General features: G+C 45.5%; 1 protein-coding gene across 2 annotated transcripts in view; it reads left to right on the forward strand.

The window, feature by feature from the left end:
* Nucleotides 1–22,088, forward strand: part of LOC141091346 (retinol dehydrogenase 7-like) — a 62,459-nt gene extending 40,371 nt beyond the window's left edge. For both annotated transcript variants that reach the window (XM_073576885.1, XM_073576887.1), the window contains exons 5-6: nucleotides 323–565; nucleotides 21,571–22,088. In XM_073576885.1, the coding sequence (XP_073432986.1) occupies nucleotides 323–543 (221 nt within the window). In that variant the 3' untranslated portion in view covers nucleotides 544–565; nucleotides 21,571–22,088. The remainder of the gene's footprint in view (nucleotides 1–322; nucleotides 566–21,570) is intronic.
* Nucleotides 22,089–23,151: the final 1,063 nt, after the last annotated feature.

Consider the following 23,151-nt stretch of genomic DNA (forward strand, 5'->3'; position numbering starts at 1 on the left):
TTATGGGGAGGCACATGCAGCAATGCAAAGTAACGTTAGTCAGCTCTCTAATGCTTCAGCAGTATTCTAAATGGTGCCGGGTAACCTTTTTTTGCCAACCTAATTACATAATGTTCGAATTTGCTTGAAACCACAAATTTCAAGCAGTTCAACTCAAACTCAATCCTCCACTGGTCAATCCCCTCATCTCTATCCCGTATAGGTCATCAACATCATAAAGCTGGACATACCCTTTAATAGATAATATTTCCAAGATCTTGGCTCATTTAGATGAGATACTGCAGAGTTTCCATTCATTATTATTTTCATTGTATGTATGCAGTTCGACAAAATATGGAGCAAATGGTGACAACAAGTTCTGCCAAGAACTACAGGGTAACAAACTGTATGGAGCATGCACTGACCGCCTGCCATCCCTGGACAAGATACTCTGCTGGATGGGATGCGAAACTATTGTACATCCCCCTTTCCTACTTTCCAACATTTATTATGGACTACTTGGCATCATTGAAAGCACCAAAACCTGCTCAGAGAATTAAATGATGCACAGGATAACATACATGAGGTGGGTGATAATCGGCGCACTCTAGGTATTTGTAAAAACCTAGTCCACAAATACATGTTCATGAGAAGTTGATGACCCCAATTTATCCCTTTACTGTGACCAGTAAAAAGATCATTCCAATCCAAGTGACCTTCACAAACTTCTCCAGCTCCATAAAAATCCCATTTATGTCTTTTTTTCTTACTACTAATACTGATGCACTATTTCTACAGTATGAGCTGTTTGAGAACCTTCAGTTAAGTACAAATAGAGGAAGTATTGCCTATTCTGGACACAAGGTGTCTGCCATCCTGACATGTGACATACAAGCCCTCTCTTGGGAAATCAGACATTATGTGTCACCAACCGGGGTCCCTCCTTGCCCTGGGACCCATTCAGCAATCTCCACTAATATAGCTTAAGCCTCCGTCAGACATACGGTTTTATCATGTACGAGTAAAAAAGAGAATTTTAATCAACATTTGATCACAATGTGGTCCAAGTGTCATCCTGTTTTTCTCATACATGGAGTGGAAAAAGCTTCTCCAACTTCTCCTATGCGACAATCCATGAAAATCGGACTGCACGTGGATGGTATCCGAATACGGTCCGATTTTTTTCACGGAACCATAGACTTGCATTGTCGATATTTATCAGACCCTCAGATGAAAATTGGACATGCCTTCGTGATTTTTCGCACATCTCGGTCCACGTGAAATCACACACGTGACTGGCCATATATACTATCATACAGAAAAAAAGGCAGAGATGCTTACCTGCCAAGGCCTCCAAACAAAATGCACTATCAGGATGCAGTGGACCCATATAGTTAAGATAGCGGCAACACAGGTGCAAGAATACCGATGAGACAACCGCTCACATCCTACCAATCCATGGAGGGGGCGGCTGCTTGGTATATAAATGCACAATGAAGGCTTGTATGCGGCGCTGTTCACACAATGGCAATGCACAGCATCCAGGTTAACAGCCTATTAGTTACGCCCTTCTATTAGATCAGGCGGGCTGCCCAGCGCTATCAAAATGCATCCCATGTGAATAGACACCACAGTTTACAAGACCAAATGGGCCCCACTGCACCCCAAATATTATTATTATTATAAAAATGTTAAGCCATTTTTGATATACTAATACTTTTCTTTTGTTTACAACTGATTGCCCTGACAACAGCAGAACATATGATGTGCTTACAAGTTCTGTGTTAGAGCTGGCGGAACGCACAAAATTATAAAATAATAGTAGGTGCGTTCACAGCCTGGGGTCCACCGTGCAGAGGTGGTACACTGCTGCTAGGTAATGGTGGTGTGGAAAGGTCACACATGGGTTACGTCATCACCCAGTGTGAACAGGAGCGAACTCTGTTAACTCACAGAGCCGCACTACCACTGAACATAAATGCCGGGGCCTGTTTAGCTCACAGAGCCCGGGCAATGAGCGCACAGAAACCGGCCACAGGACTCTACCCCAAAGGACACAGGGTTAGAGTCCCTCTAGGCCCACTGAGCGTGCGGCATCGCTGCCACGAACGCCGCTAAAGACGCTGGCTATGGAGTGTGGAGCACTTGCACTGCGGCGTGTGTGGCGCCCCTGAGGCTCAGTCGCCACAGAGGTACTGCACCTTCTCCTAAGGTGTGGTGCCCCACCATCCAGGTAAGTTGGAGGCTCCTGACCACACTCCAAAACTCGCACCCCACACAATAGAGTAGTTCAGCAAAACCACATTGCGGCTCTTTGCTTAGAGAGAAGCAGAGCACCTTTGGTGTTTCCCTGCTTGGAACACTAGACGTGCTGGGAGGTGGGTGGAGTTGAGAATACATAAAGGAGCGGGATGGTTTAGGATTACAGGTCAGTCAGTCAGACGGAGGGTATGAGAGAGGAAGCCACTCGGAGAGGAGTGGGGATCCCTGGAAGTGGGATGGAGGAAGGAGTGCTGCAGCTGCCTCAGTGATCTGAGCCAGCTGGCACAGGAAAGGAAAGAAGGAGAAAGACATTGAACTGAAGCCTGGGCTTCCATAGGAGGGAAAGACAAGTACGGAACGTAGGAGTGAAAGGGAACACAGAGGACGTGGGTTAGAGGAAGAACCCTGCCTAGAAGTTCTAAGCGCAAGGCCGGGGCCCGGTCCCCGAGGTTGTATGGACACTAATGGTTCTGCAGCAGACACCGGTGGAGTAGTGGGCTGTAAATGCACTACTCCCATCTAAGACTTGAGGGTACAACAGCAACACGGATAGAGAGCCGGGACTTAGGAGTAGAGAGTCCCCGAAGCAGGCTACAGCTGTCTGCCGTACAAGTAGAGTTCTTGGGAACATCTGTCAGGAGGAACTCCAGTGTAACTCAGTACTAGGAGATCTTCACACTTAAAGGCGCTATAGAGGAGACATTCAGAAAAGGCACATAAGTTGGCGGAGTGTGGAAGGGAGCATTCCATTTTGCTTGGAGGTTGACTGAGTCCCTGACCTGGAGGACACGGCACAGAAGTGGGCACTACAAACTGAGTAAAGCTTTGGAACTACATGCCCTGGGGTCCTCCATTTCTTCCTGCGTCCATCTGCCTGGCACTGCTACATCCCCTGCATCAAACACTACACCATCTAAGTGTCTCCACATCTACACTGCCCTGGGACAACAGCCCTGCCTGTGGAGGGATATAACATCATTGCTGCACCATACCATCTGTCCTGGAGGATCTGTCTGCAGCGTCGGCTTAACACCTCCCTTGCCGAACACCACAGGTGGCGTCACGGACTATTCCATTAACTACATTCCACCATTCACATCTTCCTATTACTTGGGCGCCCAGGGCCACGGTCCGGGTCACCGCTGCCCTGACACGTCCCGCTGATACCGGCCCGGTACCGAGTACTCCATGGCCCAGGGAGGGCGACCAACGTGCCGAGTCACTGATGATGCCTAATGCCTGACTCAGACTCTGACCTACCTACACCTAAGCCTGGGCGCTAGCAGGCTAGGCTGCACAACACATGCATACCAAGGGTAGGGGTTTCATAATGAGTCAGTCACCAGAGACATTCATACGTGCATTCATCACTCACTCCTTATAGTCAGAAAATACAGTCTATCCTAGAGCATTGGCCGAGCGGCCATGCAAACCTTTTATAGCCGCGAGCGTCCGGGACCTTCCTGGCTTCTCGGATGGGCCAATCTGAACAGGAGCAGGACCTGAGCATGTGACCTTCAATCTCCAATGGGAGATCACTCCACGGGCATGCTCAGTGGACCAACAGGAGGACTTAGTCCCTGGAGAGACTCGCTGCTGACCAGCATGCATTGCTATAGTTGGCCCAGAGGTGGTAGCAGCAACCAAACCCACAGAGCTAGTCTGGGCAGAGCGCCGGGACTGACAAATCTGCTGAGTAACCTCCTCTGCGGCTGGAGAGGAATGGGAGACTGCTGGAAGCAAGGCTCGGGATTCCCGCTGTGCAGCTACAGGAACCCAACGCTTAATACTCTGTCCTACTGAGCTTGTAAGCACTGTTTTGAAGCTGGTCAGGATCGCTGGTGAGCGCTGTTACCTCCTGACAGCTTCAAGCTTACAAGCTAAACAGCAGCAGTAGTCGGTATCCTACTGACTAAAATTTCTCAGAAATAGTTGCAAATTTCAATAAGAAGTAAATTGCAAAATCGCTTATTTTTGCAAACACCATCCTGTGTTAAGGCTGCTGACCTTTATTATGTATAGATATGTTTGCAGACATTATTGGCGATGGTAGAAACTTTCTGACAATACCCACTCACACGTTCCTCCTATGTTTGTGCAATAATGTCATTTATATCCTGTGTAAATATCAAGGCATCACATTGGAATTTGTATGTATATCATGAGCCTTTCGGCAAAACACATCAGACTCAACTGACTGTTAGGACTCGCTCACACAAGCATATAGCAAGCCATCTGAGAGAACAATATCAGCACGGTGCGAGTGCATCTAATAATTGGATGACACACCCATACAAGTCTAAATCAGACTGCATCCAAGGTTAGTCCAATTACCACAGACACAGACAATGGAGAAGATGGAGAAATTAAGTTCTCCATCTTCTCCATACCTGTGATGCAATTCTGTTATGCGAGTGAATCTGATCACAATTTTGGTGCATGAGATATGGCAGTGTGAACATACCCTTAAAGTAAGTAGCAGGGACCTACCCAATATACAGATCATAAAGACATGTAGATCTTTTGTGGAAGAGATTATCTTCATGCGTCACTGACAAGGGAACCAAATCATCCATTACAATGGCAGAATAGCACATGTTGCAAACAGGTTTATGTACATCACACAAAACATATGTTGCTTTTGGTAGAATTTCTTATGAACAAGGTATATAATCGGACTATGCTTTCATTTTGGAAAGTTATACTCATAGGAGTCAGTGATGAAACATCTGTCCTCCAGGAGACAGGTACAATGTTCTTGTACGAAAAAAAATCAAGTCAATAAACCCGCAGTCAAGTTGTGACTTGCAACTGCAATTTGATCAATACGGGTAGACCTGCCACATGGTGGTGTGCAGCTTTCTTAAAGCCCAACAGGAGACACTGCTCATTTGTTACCTGAAATTTCCAAATTATTTGCTTGATATATTGTTTTAATCAGAACATTTGGTAAACTGATCAGTTCTGGCTAGATATGAGCATACCGATCAGGAGGACACTGGTCCAGTAGCCAAGTCAATAGTCTGTGGTTGCCACATTGGAGCCTGGCGAGCTGCCTGCTACGTTCTATCATCCCAGCGGCACTTATAATTAGCAGGTCCGGCACAATGTTACGCATGGGTCACACCAGGCCAGGCCTACAAATCAGAAGGACGAATCGGTTTGTTCATGTTTAGCTCTGACAAATGAAATCTTCAGAATTGGTTGGAATAATTTTTTTTAATTGGAACCTGTTACTAGATATTTACTATGTAGTCTGAGAGCAGCATGATGTAGAAACAGAGACCCTGATTCTAGTGATGTGCAACTTACTAGAGCACTTGCTGTAGCTTTGTTAAAGTCACTGTTTTACCATCAGGGGACTATCACCAAAGGACTAGTAATCCTGCTGTCATGTAGTCCTATATATTAATGAGCTCTTTTAATCCCACCCTCACCACTGATTGGCAGGTTTTGACCTATGCGCAGTGTACTCAGAAAGATGGCAATCAGTGATCTGGGCGGTGTTAAGCCCCCGTTACACATGGTGATATCGCTAGCAATATCGCTGTAAAGTCACCGATTTTGTGACGTAGCAGCGATATTGCTAGCGATATCACTTTGTCTGATACTTACCTCCGACCGGCTCCCCTGCTGTCTATCGCTGATCGCGCGAGAACGTCCTGGATCATTTCTCGTTGGGCGCTTCCTGCTGGGCTTCCTGTGGCGCCGACAAGCGACGCGTGGACACGGGCGGGAGGACGTCAGGATCGCCGCGTCTGACAGGTAAGTAGCGACCCCCGACCCCTGCTATGTCGCTGGTGAGATCTGCCTGTGTGGCAGCTCACTAGCTACCACTTAGTGATGCACTAGCAATCCATATCGTTGTCAGCATCGCTGGTGCATCGCTAAGTGTAACGGTACCCTAATACAGAGCTCAGCATTCAGAGAACTGCTAGCTCTGCAGGAGAGAAAACAGTGATTGTATGAAAATGACAGCAAGCAGCTCAGTAATTAACACATTGCTGGAAACAAGATGTCAGAACCTACATCATGCTGCTCTCAGATGGCGTAGTTCAAATCTTGTGACAGATTCCCTTTAAGATTAACACAGCTAACTGGACAGCATCAGCATGTTCTTGTCCATATTATACAGTGATTTCTGCCCAAAACGTTAGTTCAGAGGTCACAAAACCAAAGAGAAAATCTAACCATTGTACGGTCGTGTCAATGAGCCCTTTTAATGCAAATCTGCTTTTGCTTATGCTAGGAATGCTCGCTGGATATTCTGAGCATATTTATGTCTGGCTCATATTTTAGCTTGCCTTAGGCTAGTTTCACATTCGCGCTTTCTAGCGCAGCTAAGCCCCGCCCCCGCCAGCTCCCTGCCCGCCCCTTCCGGTCATCACCGCCTTCTAGCGCACATGGGCGCTTGCGATCTGCGCACCCTATCTTTAGCATAGGGTGCGCAGATCGTGCGCTGGCCGTGCGCTAGCAGGATTTTGCCGTGCGCTGTGCACTTTTGAAGGTGCACAGTGCGCGCCGAAATGCAACATGCACACGGCGCGCACACGGGTGCACCTTCAAAAGTGCGCAGCGCACGGCAAAATCCAAATTTATTGTTGCGGATCCGCCATTTTTTTTCCCATTGAGATACATTAGTGGCGGATTTTGGCGGATGGTCATCCGTTACATCCGCTATTCGGCGGATCCGCCATATTCCTGGCGGATTCTGTCTGAGGTGGACGGAGCTTGCAACGTTTTTTTGCGCCATCAAAATGGCGGACAACAGCGGATCCGCTGTCGTCCACCATGCGGTAGAATGGGCGCCTATGGGAAGCGGATCTGCCGGGATCCGCTATTTTGCGGAATCCGCTGGCGGAATCCGCTAAATCGCACTGAGCATGCTCAGAAAAAAAGATACTTTTCCAGACAGTGTTGCATGTCTGTGTGTGTGTGTGTATTTTTTTTCATACTTTAATTTTTTTTTTCTGTTGCATGTGTACTGCATTTTATTTTCATACTACTGTAATTTTATTTTAATATTTGCAAGTATGCTGTGATTGTGTTCTGTGTGTATTGTATATTGTATGTGGTGTAACTGGTATTGTATGTGGTGTAATTGGGCCCAGACATCCGGCAACAGACACACTGAAGAAAAAATTAATAAAAACTGTTTTTAAAAGCAGTCTGTAGTATCATTTTAAAACCAAGTAAAATTAAGTATGGTTATGTACAAAAAAGGTACATTACTTTTTGGTTTTTGGTATACAAGTGTGCTTATACTCTCAAGTGAGAGATTGGAATTTACACATTCAAACACTTGGGTTTACTCTCGGTGAGATATTTTCATGGAATTCACACATGCAAACACAAAGTGTGGGTATACTCAGGAATTACACACCTTCAATCTGTGTGGTTACACTCTCAGTGAGAGTTTTTCAGGGAATTAACACACATGCAAACACAAAGTGTGGGTATACACAGGAATTACACACCTGCAAACACAGTGTGGTTACACTCTCAGTGAGAGTTTTTCAGGGAATTCACACATGCAAACACAAAGTGTGGGTATACACAGGAATTACACACCTGCAATCACAGTGTGGTTACACTCTCAGTGAGAGTTTCAGGGAATTGCACACCTGCTATCACAGTGTGGTTACACTCTCAGTGAGAGTTTCAGGGAATTGCACACATGCAATCACAGTGTGGTTACACTCTCAGTGAGAGATTGTCAGGGAATTTACACATGCAAACACTTAAAAGTGTGGGTATACTCAGTTTCAGGGAATTACACACATTAAATACCAATGAAGATTTTTTTTATGTTACTAAATTTTTCTTTATACTTTCTGATCATTTCAGGAAGGACCACACACCCGCCAGTCCTCAGCAGACCCACCACGCCGCAGCAGACCCACCAGGCCGCAGCAGACCCACACAAAACCAAAATTTATTTATTTTTTTTTTTTTACAGTCTTCACAATCTGGTGCCCGCACAAGAGCAACTCCCAGGACATCCCAGCGTCGTCAAGGTGATGTCTCGGGTGGTTGGCAAACGATAAGTAATCCTATTTGGACAATTGAGTAATGAACCTCATGTGTTTGAATTGAATGTAATTTTTTTGTTTTTATTTTTTTTTCTTCACAGGTTTCACAGCGTGCTCCCCGGAGACCAATTGAGGAGGGTCTCATAATCAACACTGATGACCTCATCCATGAAGTAGAAACACAGGAGCCTGTTGTGAGCTCATTTTCGAGTTTGCCTCTGGCTTCTGGTGAGGGTTATGGAGCTGGCTGTGCTGACAGAGGAGTAGTGAGTTCTCTATCTGGACTCCCTCTGTTGGTGAAGGGAGGTAATAAAGCTGATCTAAATGGCAGAGACCGGCCACCTAAGGAAGAGGACTGCGATTGGACATCAGGAGTTTCCGATGGGATTTAAGGCAGCCAACTCCCTAGTTTCTTGCTGGTGATTTTTCATGACTGTGGCTCCTGGTTTTCAGTTTGGTTCCTGCCTTCCTAAAGCTAAGTTTTCTCTGCTATTGTTCTTTTGAGTTTTTGTCTGGTTTACTTAGTTTTTGTGTTCAGCCAGCACTGGCTGGGACTGGGCTGAATCCCCATTTTGTCTCTGATCAGTTGATCTCTTTTGCTCTGTCTTCAGAATATACCTGAGTGCTGATATAGTATTTTGAAGTCTAGCGACTTCAGGGCCTTTTTCTATCAGACGTGTTGGACATTCTTTTTGGCAGGGTTTTTTGCGTGATTGCAGACTGCAGCTATTCTTTCCTTTCTAGTTAGCGAGGGCCCCATCGTTTGCTCAGCCTATTTTTCTACCTGTGTCTGTGTTTTCATCTTGTTTCACCGACCATACATGTTGGGGGCTGTCTATTGCTTTGGGGTCTGCTATGGGGCAGTTTAGATTTTCCCTTTCTTTCTTTAGGCTTATTTAGTTCTCCGGCCGTGACGAGGCGTCTAGGACCACCTTAGGCACGCTCCACGGCTACTGCTAGTTGTTGTGGTTAGGATCAGGGGTCTGCAATCCGCTAGTTACCAACCTCTCCGGTTTTCTGGGCTTAGCTTGCTTTTTGCTTTTTCCTCCTCGGTGACTCATTCATAACAGAATCACCAGCCATACCGTAGATTCAAGGGTACTCAAAAGCGGGAGAGAATTGTAAAAAAAAAAAAAAAGTGTCAGAATTTTTTTTTTATATGTATATTTTCTCCTCTTTTTCTCTGGGGCCGTAGGAGGAATATTTTTTTTGATGGAGATTAAGCAATTGTCTGATCGTGTGGAGCAGCTCGCTGCTGAAGTGCGGGGAATTTCCGCCTATCTCACTCATTCACGTGCTGTTGAACCAAGGATCCCTGCTCCTGATGTGTTTTCTGGGGATCGGTCTAAATTTTTGAATTTTAAGAATAATTGTAAATTATTTCTTGCCTTGAAGCCTAACTCATCGGGGAGCTCTGCGCAGCAGGTTAAAATTGTCATCTCCTTGCTGCACGGCGATCCCCAGGATTGGGCGTTTTCTTTGACACCTGAAGATCCTGTTTTGACTAATGTGGATGCATTTTTTCAAGCCTTGGGGTTGTTATATGATGAACCTAATGCTATTGATCAAGCTGAGAGAGCCCTATTGGCATTGAACCAGGGTCAGGATCCTGCAGAGTTATACTGTCAGAAATTCTGAAAGTGGGCGGTCCTTACTACATGGAATGATAGTGCATTGGCAGCTCTCTTTTGGAAGGGTTTGTCTGAGACTTTAAAAGATACTATAGTGGGATTTCCTGTTCCCTCTGATCTTGATGATTCTATGTCATTAGCCATTCAAGTTGATCGGCGTTTACGTGAACGCAAGACTACACGGGAGGCGCTGCCACATTTTGAACAAATGTCTGAACCTATGCAATGTGATGGAGTTTTGTCTAGGGCGCAATGTCAGGTGTTTAGAAGGCGTAATAAGCTGTGTTTATTCTGTGGAGATGCCTCTCATGTTATTTCTGTCTGCCCTAAACGAGACAAATGTTTTGCACACACATTTGCTGTGGGTGGTGTACAACCTAAGTTTCTTTTGGCAAGTACTCCTATCTGTCGGAGTCCCACAAGGTTCAGTCCTTGGGCCCCTGCTGTTCTCTATTTACACCTTTGGCCTGGGACAGCTCATAGAATCTCATGGCTTTCAGTATCATCTCTACGCTGATGACACACAGATCTACATCTCTGGACCAGATATCACCTCCCTACTAACCAGAATCCCTCAATGTCTGTCCACTATTTCATCCTTCTTCTCCGCTAGATTTCTGAAACTCAACATGGACAAAACAGAATTCATCATCTTTCCCCATCTCACGTGACCCCCCCTACGAACCTATCAATTACAGTAAATGACTGCCCACTCTCCCCAGTCCCACAAGCTCGCTGCCTCGGAGTAATCCTTGACGCTGATCTCTCCTTCAAACCACATATCCAAGCCCTTTCCACTTCCTGCCAACTTCAACTCAAAAATATTTCACGAATCCGTTCATTCCTCACCCAAGAATCTGCAAAAACCCTAGTCCATGCCCTCATCATCTTTCGCCTTGACTACTGCAACCTCCTGCTCTGTGGCCTCCCCTCAAACACTCTCGCACCCCTCCAATCTATTCTAAACTCTGCTGCCCAACTAATCCACCTGTCCCCCCGCTATTCCCCAGCTTCTCCTCTCTGTCAATCCCTTCACTGGCTCCCAATTGCCCAGAGACTCCATTACAAAACCCTAACCATGACATACAAAGCCATCCACAACCTGTCTCCTCCATACATCTGTGACCTCGTCTCCCGGTACTTTCCTGCACGCAACCTCCGATCCTCACAAGATCTCCTTCTCTACTCCCCTCTTATCTCCTCTTCCCACAATCGCATACAAGATTTCTCTCGCGCATCACCCCTACTCTGGAACTCTCTACCACAACATATTAGACTCTCACCTACCATCGAAACCTTCAAAAAGAGCCAGGAGACCCACCTCTTCCGACAAGCCTACAACCTGCAGTAACCACCGATCGACCAAACCGCTGCACGACCAGCTCTACCCTCGCCTACTGTATTATCACCCATCCCTTGTAGATTGTGAGCCCTCGCGGGCAGGGTCCTCTCTCCTCCTGTACCAGTTATGATTTGTATTGCTTAAGATTATTGTACTTATTTTTATGTATACCCCTCCTTACTTGTAAAGCGCCATGGAATAAATAAATAATAATAATAATAATAATAATCTGCTCCTTATCCACATTTTCCGTGAAGGCTTTTGTGGATTCAGGAGCGGCCTTGAATCTAATGGACTTGGATTTTGCTAAACGTTGTGGTTTTCCTATGACACCTCTGCGGACGCCTATTCCTTTGAGGGGTATTGATGCTACTCCTTTGGCGAAGAATAAACCTCAGTTTTGGACCCAGGTGATAATGCGGGTCGCCCCAGACCACCAAGAAAATTGCAGATTTTTCGTGTTGCATAATTTAGATGATACCATTGTTCTGGGTTTTCCCTGGTTGCAAATCCATAATCCAGTTTTGGATTGGAAATCTGTGTCTGTGGTGAGTTGGGGTTGTCAGTGTGCTCTTGGTGACACTCCTGTTTTCTTCACCTCTCCCCAGTCGCATGATGTTCCTGACTATTTGGCTGATTTTTATGATGTATTTAGTGAGAGCAAGTCTGCGTCTTTGCCTCCTTATAGGAGTTATGACTGTGCAATTGAGTTGAGACCTGGGTGTAAATTTCCCAAGGGTCGACTTTTCAATTTATCTGTACCCGAACACGAGGCTATGTGATCTTATATTAAGGAGTCGTTGGACAAGGATCATATTAGACCATCCTCTTCGCCCTTAGGTGCTGGGTTTTTTTTCGTGGCCAAGAAGGATGGTTCATTAAGGCCTTGTATTGACTATCGTTCCCTCAACAAAATTACGGTTACATTTCAGTATCCGGTACCCCTGATTTCTGATTTATTCTCCAGAGTTAAAGGTGTTTGCTGGTTTACTAAGCTTGACCTCAGGGGGGCGTATAATCTTATTCGCATCAAGCATGGGGATGAATGGAAGACGGCGTTTAATACTCCGGAGGGACATTTTGAGTACCTGGTGATGCCTTTTGGGCTCACTAATGCCCCTTCTGTCTTCCAATCCTTCATGAATGGTATTTTCCGGGATGATGTTTTGATCTTTTCCAGGGATTGGGATCCTCATGTGGAACATGTTCGGACTGTGTTCCGGATTTTGAGGGAGAATTCCTTGTATGTTAAGGGATCGAAGTGCCTTTTTGGTGTACAGAGGATTTCATTTTTGGAATTTATTTTGTCTCCGTCAACTATTGAAATGGACCCGGCCAAGGTACAGGCCATTTATGCTTGCGTTCAACCCACTTCTTTGAAGGCTCTCCAGAAGTTTTTGGGTTTTACTAATTTTTATCGTAAATGTATAGCTAATATTTCTGGTATTGCTAAACCACTGACTGATTTAACTAAGAAGGGTGCTGATGTGCTGAATTGGTCTTCAGAGGCTGTTTCGGCCTTTCAGGAGCTGAAACGGAGGTTCACTTCTGCTCCGGTTTTGCGGCAACCTGATGTCTCACTTCCTTTTCAGGTGGAGGTAGACACTTCAGAGATTGGTGCAGGAGCTGTTTTGTCCCAAAAAGATCCGGTGATGTCTAAAATGAATCCCTGTGCCTTCTTTTCCCGAAAGTTCTCCCCATCTGAACGCAACTATGATGTGGGGAATCGGGAATTGTTAGCCATGAAATGGGCATTTGAGGAGTGGAGACATTGGTTGGAGGGAGCTAGACATCAAGTTGTGGTCCTCACTGACCACAAGAATTTGATTTACCTTGAGTCGGCCAAACGCTTGAATCCTAGACAGGCTAGGTGGGCCTTGTTTTTTACGTGTTTTTATTTTGTGGTCTCCTTTCTTCCAGGCACTAAGAATGTTAAGGCTGATGCCCTTTCTAGGAGTTTCTTTGCTGATTCTCCTATTGTGACCAAGCCTACTACCATTCCTAGGTGAGGGGGTAGTTCTTTCTGCCATCTCACCCAATTTGAGACGTGCTCTGGAAGAATTCCAGGAGGACAAACCTGAGCGTTGTCCCATAGGAAAATTGTATGTTCCTGACCAAAGGAGGAAGAGAGTGATGTCTGAAGTTCATTGCTCCGCATTGGCTGGTCATCCAGGTATTTTTGGTACCAGAGATTTGGTGAGTCGGTATTTTTGGTGGCCCGCCTTATCTCGTGATGTCAGGAACTTTGTGCAGTCCTGTGGGACTTGTTCCCGATCTAAATCCTGTTCTCGCTCTAGTGGGTTGTTGATGCTCTTGCCGGTGCCTAAGAGGCCATGGACCCATATTTCAATGGATTTTATTTCTGATCTTCCTGTCTCTCAGAGAATGACTGTTATCTGGGTGATTTGTGATAGATTCTCTAAGATGGTCCATCTTGTACCACTCCCAAAGTTGCCATCTTCCTCAGAGTTGGTACCCTTGTTTTTACAACAGGTGGTTCGGTTGCATGGGATTCCTGAGAACATTGTATCGGACAGAGGAGTTCAGTTTGTTTCCAGATTCTGGAAAGCCTTTTGTTCCAAGCTGGGAATTCAGCTGTCCTTCTCCTCTGCGTTTCACCCTCAGACCAATGGGCAGACGGAAAGAACAAACCAGACTTTGGAGTCCTATTTGAGATGTTTTATATCTGCTAATCAGGATGATTGGGTTTCATTTTTGCCCTTGGCCGAATTCACTTTAAATAATAGAGCTAGTTCTGCCACCTTGATGTTGCCCTTTTTCTGTAACTTTGGGTTTCATCCTCGATTTTCTTCAGGGCAAGTGGAATCTTCAGCCTGCCCAGGTTTTGACACTGTGGTAGAGAGAATGCAGCAGATTTGGGACCAAGTAGTGGATAAGTTGTCTCTCTCTCAGGAAAAGGCCCAGCGGTTTTCTAACCGGCATAGGACCATTGGTCCCCGGTTTAAAGTGGGTGATATGGTTTGGTTGTCATCAAAGAATATCTCTATGAAGGTGGCTTCTCCAAAGTTCAAGCCAAGATTTATTGGACCTTACAAGATTTTGGAGATTTTTAATCCGGTTTCTTTTCGATTGGCTGTTCCTGTTACATTTAAGATCCATAACATGTTTCATAAGTCGCTGTTAAAGAGATATGTTGAGCCAGTAGTTCCTATGGCTGCACCTCCTGACCCTGTATTGGTTGAAGGTAATGTGGAATATGAGGTAGAGAATATACTGGATTCTCGTCTGGATAGACGGAGACTCCAGTATTTGGTCAAGTGGAAGGGTTATGGCCAGGATGACAATTCTTGCGTCTTTGCCATTGATAATCATGCCGATAGATTTGTTAGTGCTTTTCATCGGGCCCATCCTGATCGGCCCGATGGCATGGATGAGGGTCCGGTGACCCCTCCTCAAAGGGGGGGTACTGTTGTGAGCTCATTTTCGAGTATGCCTCTGGCTTCTGGTGAGGGTTATGGAGCTGGCTGTGCTGACAGAGGAGTAGTGAGTTCTTTACCTGGACTCCCTCTGTTGGTGAAGGGAGGTAATGAAGCTGATCTAAATGGCAGAGACCGGCCACCTGAGGAAGAGGACTGCGATTGGACAACAGGAGTTTCTGATTGGATTTAAGGCAGCCGACTCCCTAGTTTCTTGCTGGTGATTTTTCCTGACTGTGGCTCCTGGTTTCCAGTTTGGCTCCTGCCTTCCTAAAGCTAAGTTTTCTCTGCTATTGTTCTTTTGAGTTTTTGTCTGGTTTACTTAGTTTTTGTGTTCAGCCAGCCCTGGCTGGGACTGGGCTGAATCCCCATTTTGTCTCTGATCAGTTGATCTCTTTTGCGCTGTCTTCAGAGTGCTGATATAGTATTTTGAAGTCTAGCGACTTCAGGGCCTTTTTCTATCAGACGTGTTGGACATTCTTTTTGGCAGGGTTTTTTGCGTGATTGCAGACAGCAGCTTTTCTTTCCTGTCCTTTCTAGTTAGCGAGGGCCCCATCGTTTGCTCAGCCCATCTTTCTACCTGTGTCTGTGTTTTCATCTTGTTTCACCGACAATACATGTTGGGGGCTGTCTATTGCTTTGGGGTCTGCTCTGGGGCAGTTTAGATTTTCCCTTTCTTTCTTTAGGCTTATTTAGCTCTCCGGCCGTGACGAGGCATCTAGGACCACCTTAGGCACGCTCCACGGCTACTGCTAGTTGTTGTGGTTAGGATCAGGGGTCTGCAATCCGCTAGTTACCAACCTCTCCGGTTTTCTGGGCTTAGCTTGCTTTTTGTTTTTTCCTCCTCGGTGACTCATTCATAACAGGAGCCGCTGTGGAACATGGGAAACCGTTTTCATGCCGACCAACCGACCACCCGACGGCTCTGGGATGAGGTGTGTTCCGAGGTTGTAGCGAACTGGGAGGAGCTCGATGCGAGGGCCAGGTATTTAGTGCGTAAGTATTACAATTTCAGTAACTTATATTACAGCATGTGAAGTGTTGAATACTAACCACTTTGTTTTTTTCCTTCACAGGTGACAGGGTTATCACACGGTGGCGGTCACTCAGGGATCACTTCAAGAGGGACTTCAACAAGGAGATGCAGGCCCCAAGTGGATCGGGAGGACGCAGGAGCAGCTGATATAAATACTACAGAGCCCTGGCATTCCTCCGGTCGACGATGGTGACCAGAAGGTAAATATTCCACACACCATTTCTGTAGTACAAATGTTTACATGTTTAACCAATTTTTTTTTTCAGCACAGTTAAATTAAATATCAATATCTTAATATATATATTTTTCTCTTTTTTTAGCACCGTCTGCACACTCGGGAGCCTGCATCTGAGTTGCCTCCCTCTGGAGTGATCCCTTGTGAGACCGCCCCCGGTGACCACATGGAGGTATCCAACCCCTCTCTACCTTCCCTCTTGTCTCGTCCCTCTATCCCCTCCACCAGCACTGGAGCAGCAGGGCACACTTCATCACATGAAGCTGCTGGTGACGACTTGTACCCTGTTCCCCACCCCTCAGACACTGCCGCAACATCTCAACCAACTTTTGGTTCTGGCCGGCAGCGTCTGAGAGGTCAGGAAATGATGACCTTGTCTGACTGTTTGAGTCTGAACTCATCTGTCCAGCATGGTTTCCACACTTAAGGACAACAGTTATCTTCTGGGTTGACCATGATCAATCAAAGTATCATGGAACTCAGAAGATACATGGAACAGATGAATTCAGAGTCAATCCAGACGCCGAGACATATTTTTTTTCAATCAGTTGTCCGGCAAATGGAAGGTTTAAGTACTCACCAACAGATGCGTGTGATGCAAGCCTGTCACAATGCTCTAGTGGGAGTATTGTCCGAAGCATCCCAACCTCCCCATGTCCATCCTCCCTTTGTCCATCCTCCCTCTTTTCATCCTTCCCCCGTCCATCCTTCCACCGTCCATCCTTCCACCGCCATCCATCATACAATCATCCCTCCTCCTACCACTCCCTCTCCTTTCTCTAGTTCCCCATTCCATTCTTCCCAGTACCTTCATTCCCCACTGCATTATACCCCAGTGACCTCACCATACCCACCCCCACACACACCTTCAATGTTCCCACAAACCTCGTCTGTCCATCCACTCCCGTCCCAACCTCATGTTTTCAACCCCCCTTCCACTTCTGATCCTCACCAACTCCCTTCCCAGTCCTCCACCCCCCCTCGATGTGGTCAATCCTGTTAACCCCTCCGATAGTATCTCAACCCAAAACTACCAGCATTTATAATGTTGTTATGTATTTTCAAAAAAAAAAAAATTAAAAAAAATTTTCTAACAAAAAAGTAAAACGTTTTCTTATATAAAATTTTGAAAAAAATTTGAGAAATAAAAACAATTTTTTCAAAAGAACTTTATTGTGTAGTTTCTTTGTTTTGTTTATTTCTTGGTAAAGGTTGAAAGTACACCGGTGGTGTAAAAAGGTCACAACACTTGATAACATTTAAAAGTACACTGGTGGTGAGGTAAAAAAAAAAACACAACACTTGGTAACATTTAAAAGTACACTGGTGGTGGGGTAAAAAAAACAAAAACACAACACTTGGTAACATTTAAAAGTACATCGGTGGTGTAAAAGGTATAAAACACATAACTTGGTACACCACTGTGTAAAGGTAAAAAAAAAAAAATTGGTAACATTTCACAGTAAACCGTTGGTGTAAAGGTTAAAACACAACACTGTTATTACCCACAATTGGTATAAAAAAAAATTATACCATGCCATCTTGCCAGTCAAGTTGTCCCTCTGGTGTCAGAAAATAATCTGCAAATGTGTCCCTCATTCTTGCCACTGAGCCAGTACTCCGAACAGTTGGCTGCTGATAATCCCACAAGGTGGTTTCAGACAGATTTTCTTCCATGGAAACAGGTTCCTTTGAAAGTACAAAGTTGTGCAGGATGATACAAGTCTTCACCACCTCATCCACAGTCTCTGTTTTCATTTTTATGTCCGTTAACAGGACTCTCCATTTGGCAGTTAAAATCCCAAAAGCACACTCCACCACTCTTTGCGCTCTGGTCAATCGATAGTTATATATTTTTTTGCGGTGTGTCAATCCACGACTACCATATGGCTTGAGTAGGTGTTTGGACAGCTGAAATGCGTCGTCACCAACGCACACAAATGGCATTGGTGGGCCTGTTGTTCCAGGGAGTGGTCTTGGAGGTGGGAAGTCAAAATTGTCTCCATACAAACGACGGCCCATTGCGGACATCTTGAAGACCTGAGAATCGTTTGAACGCCCATATGCACCAATGTCCACGGCAATAAATTTGCAGTTGGCATCTGCAATGGCCATAAGTACAATGGAGAAGAATTTCTTGTAGTTATAAAATTCTGATCCAGATCCGATGGGTTTCACAAGCCTGCTATGCTTCTCATCTACAGCACCAACGCAATTTGGAAACTGGCAGATTTGTTCAAAGTTGTCGGCAATTTCCAACCACCTCTCCTGTGTTGGCTGTGGGATGTATACCTCCTGTAGACAATCCCACAATGCCCGGCAGGTCTGTTGTACAATTCCAGATATCGTTGAAATCCCAAGCCGGAACTGGTAATAGAGGGAGGTGAATGATTCTCCAGTTGCCAGGAAACTTGTAAAAAGGGAAAAAAGTAAAATTAATACAAACTACAAGCCATAACAATAAAAGTCTGCAGAATCTGAAACCATTTAAAAAATAGATAACTTACCGAAGGGTCACCATCAAACGCTCCGCCGGTGAAATAGAAAACCGCATGTATGTGTCCATTCTCCGGATTTGTTCTCCAACACGCTCCAGCAATATTTCAAACAAGTCCTGCCTCATGTGCACATAGTTGAAGAACTTGTCCGGATTATCCTTCAATTCCAGGTATAGTGTAGAAAACACGCCACGGGTAAACCTCTGCACATTTATCGGATGAAACCACTGCCGTCGTCTCCTCATACGCAGGATTTGCAGTCTTCTTTTCTCCCTCTGGAGAGCAATAATTGTCAACCGATTGCAGTGAAGATCAAAGTCCACACAGAAGCTGTTAATACTCGCAATAACTCCTTCCATCGCTGCCACTAGCTCTAAAACCTTTCAAAGATTTTGTATTACAACACTCTAGATATAGTTTTCCCTAGTTTCCAGGATCCAATCACATTTGGGAGCATTCTCCAAGCACCAATCATATTTGGGAGCATCCCATTTTGGAGGTGTGGAAAAACGGATCCGTCAGAAAACGGATCCAACGGATGGAAAAAACGGATGCTAGCGGATGGGACGGATACGCTTTTTGATGGATCCGTACAAAAATCCGTATAGCGGATCCGTAAAAAAACGGATCCGTACCATCAGCTGGCATCCGTTTTTACACATTTTTAGCGGATCCGCCATTTTCACTTTTTGGCGGATTTTGACTGATTTGAAAAAACTGAAGCGTGAAACAGGCCTAAGTAGTTTATCTTTCCATGTGTGGCGCCCCTGAGGCTCAGTCGCCACAGAGGTACTGCACCTTCTCCTAAGGTGTGGTACCCCACCATCCAGGTAAGGTGGGAACTCCTTTCCACGCTCCAACTCTCGCACTCCACACAACAGGGTAGTTCTGCACAACCACATTGCAGCTCAGTGCTTAGAGAGTAGCAGAGCACCTTGGGTGGTTCCCTGCTTGGAACACTGGACGTGATGGGAGGCGGGTGGATTTAAGACACATAAAAGAGTGGGAAAGTGTAGGATGTGAGGTTCAGTCTGACAGAAGGTCAGTCGGGTAGGAAGTCACTCAGACAGGAGTGAGGATCCCTGGATGAAGGGATGGAGGAAGGAGTGCTGCAGCTGCCTCAGTGATCTGAGCCAGCTGGCACAGGAAAGGAACAGAAGGAGAAAGACGTAGAACTGAAACCTAAGCTTCCATAAGACAGAAAGACAAGTACGGAACGAAGGAGTAGAGAGAACAGAGAGGACGTGGGTTAGAAGACGAAACCTGCCTATAGGTTCTCAGCGCAAGGCCGGGGACCGGTTCCCGAGGTTGTATGGACTCTTATGGTTCTGCAGCAGACACCGGTGGAGTAGTTGACTGTAAATGCATTACTCCCATCTAAGATTTGGGGCACAACAGCAATCGGATAGAGAGCCGGGACTCAGGAGAAGGGAGTCCCCGAAGCAGGCTATAGCTGTCTGCTGTACAAGTAGGTTCTTGGGAACATCTTTCAGGAGGAACTCCAGCGTACCACGGTACTGGAGATCTTCACACTTGAAGGCGCTATAGAGGTGACGTTCAGGAAAGGCACATAAGTTGGCGGAGTGTTGGAGGGGAGCTTTCCATCTTGCCTGGAGGTTGACTGGATCCCTGACACGGCACAGAAGCGTGCACTACTGAATGTGAGTAAAGATTGGAACTACATGCCCTGGTGTCCTCCATTCCTTCCTGCGTCCGTCTGCCTGACACTGCTACATCCCCTGCGCTGGACACTACACCACCTAAGTGTCCTCACATCTACACTGCCCTGGGACAACAGCCCTGCCTGTGGAGGGCTATACCATCATTGCTGCACTACACCATCTGTCCCAGAGGATCTGCATGCAGCGTCGGCATAACACCTCCCTTGCCAAACACCACAGGTGGCGTCACGAACTATTCCATTAACTACATTCCACCATTCCATTCCCCCATTACTTGGGCGCCCAGGGCCATGGTCCGGGTCACCGCTGCTGTGACACATCCCACTGACACCAGCCCGGTACCGAGTACCCCACAGCCCTGGGAGGGCGACCTACATGTGTTATATGTTTGACTAATAAACTACTTAAAGGGAACGTGTCAGATGAAAAAACGCTATTGACCTGCAGATATGGGGTTAATCTGCAGCTTTACAGCGATTTGAACCTGCCTGACGCCTGCACTTAGAGCCCTGCTGCCAGTAGGAAATTAACTTTATACCTCCCGTCATTACTGGAGTTTCAGTCATGGGGGTGGTGCTAGCGTGGGTTCAGTCACCACTCCGTGTATTGAGAACAGCGGCGGTAACCACGCCCCCAGCACTGACTGACATTAGACCTGGCTGTCAGTCAGTGTTGGGGTGCGGTCACAGCCACAGCTCTCTATACACATAGCAGTGACTGAACCCACGCTAGCACCACCCCTGCGACTGAAAATGATTATTTTTTTTACTGTTCATGTTTCACACCAAATAACCTGTTTAAGATTCCCCGTTACAGTGAAAAACATACGGTACTGGCACAGCTGCTCTGGGGATGCTAGGACTCTGCATCTCTGCTATGGCGGCCAAATTAATGCTATGTGGCTGGCAAGTAAAGACAGAAGTCATAATAAACCGCTTCTGTCTTCTCTCTGGAGTAACCAGTTCTGTCTGAAATCCGGAGACTCACCCTACTCCTGTTAGACTGGCAACATAGCGCTTACCCCATACTTTCAATTTACTATGACGCAGCATTAAAGCCCATGACCAAGGGTCTTTACGACCCATGGCGCTCGGTCGTTATCAGTTGAAAGTCTCTAGTGACATATAAAATGTGTTTTGGAATGAATCAAGTTTTCCTCAATTTTTTTGTAGCATTTTTCCGTAGGCTAAAAGGAAACAAAATGTAAAAACAGGAAAGCTACATGTAGAAAATGAGACTGCACAAAAACCACCATTAGAAACAAATGTGAAAATGATGGAAAATTGCATGTCGCTATTTTTACATGTTTTTCATGCAGTTTGAAACATCAGGAAATTGGGTGAAAGATGTCTAACTATTCCCACTGCTAATATATTAGATGTATAATATTAGATGATATATAATATATTTATAATGTCTTTTTTTATCTTTGACAGATGAGTTGATTCTCGGAATATCCCTGACCTGCAGAATTGCTAGCTTCACAATTATAAGATATGAAGCCGTCTTTGTACATGGAAGTGACAGAATTTTTTTCTTCTTTATTGAATGGCACAATTGAGCTTTAATTCGAGACTATAATAATAATTTCTTTCACAAAAAAGACCGGTACTCTCATGAGATTGCCCCATGCACGTATCATCAGGCTCCCATTGTATTTTCCATCTGATGTTTTACTAAAATGATGCTTGAAAACTAATGGAGAAATTGGTCTGGGACCGGATGCTTATTATGCAGTTCTTTTGCACAAATGTGTAATTATTTTCTAGGAAAAATACTTCATTTTCTAGTACAATTTAAAAGGTGACAACATTTTCAGCCATGACTGTATATATACATGTATATAAGCAAAGCACACACACATGTATATACACACAGCTAACACATACTGTATATGTGTGTGCGTATATATACAGTGGGGAAAAAAAGTATTTAGTCAGTCAGCAATAGTGCAAGTTCCACCACTTAAAAAGATGAGAGGCGTCTGTAATTTACATCATAGGTAGACCTCAACTATGGGAGACAAACTGAGAAAAAAAAATCCAGAAAATCACATTGTCTGTTTTTTTTTCATTTTATTTGCATATTATGGTGGAAAATAAGTATTTGGTCAGAAACAAGCAATCAAGATTTCTGGCTCTCACAGACCTGTAACTTCTTCTTTAAGAGTCTCCTCTTTCCTCCACTCATTACCTGTAGTAATGGCACCTGTTTAAACTTGTTATCAGTATAAAAAGACACCTGTGCACACCCTCAAACAGTCTGACTCCAAACTCCACTATGGTGAAGACCAAAGAGCTGTCAAAGGACACCAGAAACAAAATTGTAGCCCTGCACCAGGCTGGGAAGACTGAATCTGCAATAGCCAACCAGCTTGGAGTGAAGAAATCAACTGTGGGAGCAATAATTAGAAAATGGAAGACATACAAGACCACTGATAATCTCCCTCGATCTGGTGCTCCACGCAAAATCCCACCCCGTGGGGTCAGAATGATCACAAGAACGGTGAGCAAAAATCCCAGAACCACGCGGGGGGACCTAGTGAATGAACTGCAGAGAGCTGGGACCAATGTAACAAGGCCTACCATAAGTAACACACTACGCCACCATGGACTCAGATCCTGCAGTGCCAGACGTGTCCCACTGCTTAAGCCTGTACATGTCCGGGCCCGTCTGAAGTTTGCTAGAGAGCATTTGGATGATCCAGAGGAGTTTTGGGAGAATGTCCTATGGTCTGATGAAACCAAACTGGAACTGTTTGGTAGAAACACAACTTGTCGTGTTTGGAGGAAAAAGAATACCGAGTTGCATCCATCAAACACCATACCTACTGTAAAGCAAGGTGGTGGAAACATCATGCTTTGGGGCTGTTTCTCTGCAAAGGGGCCAGGACGACTGATCCGGGTACATGAAAGAATGAATGGGGCCATGTATCGTGAGATTTTGAGTGCAAACCTCCTTCCATCAGCAAGGGCATTGAAGATGAAACGTGGCTGGGTCTTTCAACATGACAATGA

The sequence above is a fragment of the Dendrobates tinctorius genome, unplaced genomic scaffold, assembly GCF_039654945.1.
Source record: "Dendrobates tinctorius isolate UK_male_01 unplaced genomic scaffold, ASM3965494v1 ptg000051l, whole genome shotgun sequence".
Lineage (NCBI taxonomy): Eukaryota > Metazoa > Chordata > Amphibia > Anura > Dendrobatidae > Dendrobates > Dendrobates tinctorius.